Here is a 3,201-nt window from a genome sequence, read left to right as displayed (position 1 = left end):
ATCATGAGTAATATAATATCTGTAAAAAGGTGGATCCAACCTTATCAACATGCTCAAGTAACATGGTATTATTTTTTTTCCTCATTTCCAATTCACCCCAATAATTTTGCCCCAAATAACTAATCATATTTTGCTTTTAATGGTAAGATTCTGTTAATATTTTATGAAATGCCATAATCAAATTAAAATCTTATTAATTACAACTAATAAGTAGTGAAATAATGCTTTAATGTATGTCATGTATCATAAAAAAATATAAATGAATATTTATACTAACTATTATATAAAGACAAAACATAGATAATTAATGAATAAGCATAATTTCAATACTACTACTTTGTCATTACTACTAAAAAAAACCATATACCTAATGTTCATATATCAGTTTAGGCAATCACAAACCAATACAATATACTCTATTGTTCCACATGAATATATTCTCTTATACTCTTTTTCCATCAATGCGAACTCGTTCTATCAATTAATTTTTAATGGTTTAAAACTATCATGTTCATAATTATTATAAACTGTCATGTACCATTCATTCATATAATGTTGCACCCGTAACAATTCAAATATAAGACAAGACTATATATATATCTATATCTATATTTCTATATTATATATAAAGTTGATACATCTTACGTTTTTTCACATAATAAAAAAAATGAAAGTTAAAGGATAAATATACCAAAATATTAAAACAACAATACAATTTTTAATGACCATTTTTAATAATTTCATATTTTTTTATCACAAAAATTACAATATCAAATATACTTAATACGAAAAATATATGATATAACACTTTAAATTGAAATATATAATAATTAAATATTTAATATTAGAAAATAAAAATATGTGTTGGCAGCCTAAATTGATCTTGAAATTTTGTTTTAATGTATCAAAATAATTGTTTTTTTATTAATGTATTTAAAGTTTGGTGGCTTGTTTCTCAAACAATCAATGAGAAAGATGTAAGTTTTGAAATGATGTTTTACCATTTACATTAGAGAATGATTAATTAATTAGGTTAAACTTTGATGGGTTAATCTAATTAACATCTCTCCTAACTAATCTGAAACTGTGATTGATGAATGATATTAGTGGAGTGATTATTTAATTTACTATCAAATTATGATTGCAAAAATGACTTGGGTTGGGTTTGTATATATGTATGAGTGTGTGACAATCACTGTAGATTATTGATATAATCTTCCAAAATGTCATCCACTTTCTACTGTTTTCACGAGATATTCTCCAAAACATGCTCTAAAATTAATTGTATGGAGAAATATACTCCAAATAATTATATTTAACTATATTAATTAATTTAAAAATATAAATTCCATTAGATTAAGAAAAGTAACTTTATGGAGAAATATACCCAAATTAATTATATTACATAAATGAATTGTGACCTTTTTATGACAATTCGTAAAAAAAGTGTAGAGAGTAATTTTTTATATTAACTTTTTTTATGACATCACATTTTTCCATTCTAACTATTTTAAGAGAAACTATTCTATTCTCAACCTTATTTTTTATTCAAAGGCATATAATACTCAAAATACTTCATTAGATATTCTCCAGCTATAAATCATGATGACCCCATTTATGATGAAGCAAAAGGTGTTAAGATTATTGTTTAGCATAAAATACAATAAGATTTATAAAGCCAATTAGGGAAATCGTTGTTATGGATAAACAGTTAGATAAACATTTAGTGCCATATAATAGTTTCAGTAAATTAATATATGATCATCCACCTTTGTAATATAATCCATTTCATATTTGTAGCATGTAGGAAATTATTAAAAGTAAGTGAATGAACTTATTTGACCAAAAATTCTGATTTAAGAGCCTCTTTCAAATAATCATAAATGAGAATAGTGGCAATAATAGAAAAAGTAGAATTAGAAAAAATGATATGAATTAGGGTACACAAGAGGTTGGGGCAACAAAATGACAAAAACAACAACAAACATCTTCTAAACAGTGATGTGTTAGCACAAAGACCCCTCATCACTAATTCAATTTGGGAAACACTAACTAAGCTCCTTCACCATGTCAATTAACCAAATCATAACTAATCAATCTAGACAGATAACAACAACTAACTCAACGATAAGATTGTTTGTCTTTTAATACTAAAGTCGGGTGCATTACTAGCTAAGTAATATCTCAGATTTAAATTTTGTAGACAAAAAAAAATACTCGTTCAAAGAGTTAGCAATGTTGTCACACAGGATACTTGTGGGGTCCTTTACATGAAGCAACATGCACATGTTGAAGATTAATTTGAAAAAAATGAAAGTGATTTATGAGTTGAAGGGGTTTTGAGATATTATCTTTCCTTTTCTTCACTTTCATTCTTCTTCTTCTTCTTCAATCTTGCTTTGTTTTGATAAATCTGAAACAATGTTATTATCTGAATCACAAAACCCTAACTCACTCTCTTCAAATTCAACTTGATCATGGATTCACACCCTCTCCGAATCGACCTCAACCAGATCCCTTCTCCTTCCACTTTCCTCGATACCATTGATGTCGTTCGCGCATACCACCAATACCCTGCCCCTCCGTCACACCCGGCGGCGCTCCTCCCGCGTGGATCAACCCTCTGTGCCGCCTGCAGCAACACCGGAACCAGTGGGGTCCACGCCATTGTCTGTGATGCCTGCGAGCGTGGATTTCATGTCCACTGCGTTGGGGTTCGCGGTGGACGCGGCATCGTTGAGTGGCTCTGCGGCGAGTGTGTGGCTGGTGGAGTGAAGAGTAAGCTGTGGCCGTTGGGGGTTAAGTCTAAGCAGCTTCTTGATATCAATGCTTCGCCGCCTAGCGATGTTGACGGCGAAGAGTTGCAGGATTTGAGGTATGTTAATGAATATATAACCTTTGTTTGTTTAGGTGTATTTATATAGGAAGGTTTGAATCTTTTGAAAATTTAAGTGAGTTTCAAATTTTGTTAAGATAGATTGTTACTGTGTAGTTGTTGGATAGAGAAACTTATTATTTTCTTGGTAGAGATTTTTAGCTGCTATAGCATTGGAGCTTGTTTTGTACCACTGAGTCACTGCTTACTATATTGGCCTAAGCCTATAGCATTTAAAATGACACAACACACAAGGATAGTGTTTTTCTTTCTTTGCCTCATTTATATAATTCTAAATTTTATTTGTTATTGACAACAAAAAATAC

The 3,201-nt window shown here is 29.8% G+C and overlaps 1 protein-coding gene across 1 annotated transcript in view; it reads left to right on the top strand.

Annotated features, from left to right (window-relative positions):
- LOC109354676 (methyl-CpG-binding domain-containing protein 9-like) overlaps positions 2,346–3,201 on the top strand; it is a 13,011-nt gene continuing 12,155 nt past the window's right edge. Inside the window, exon 1 of the mRNA XM_019597334.1 lies at positions 2,346–2,875. Within this exon, the coding sequence (XP_019452879.1) occupies positions 2,478–2,875 (398 nt within the window). The 5' untranslated portion in view covers positions 2,346–2,477. The remainder of the gene's footprint in view (positions 2,876–3,201) is intronic.

The sequence above is a fragment of the Lupinus angustifolius genome, chromosome LG08 (assembly GCF_001865875.1).
Source record: "Lupinus angustifolius cultivar Tanjil chromosome LG08, LupAngTanjil_v1.0, whole genome shotgun sequence".
In the NCBI taxonomy this organism is placed as follows: Eukaryota; Viridiplantae; Streptophyta; class Magnoliopsida; order Fabales; family Fabaceae; genus Lupinus; species Lupinus angustifolius.
The sequence above is the reverse complement of the archived record's forward strand: the minus strand, read 5'-3'. Positions and strand labels throughout refer to the sequence as shown.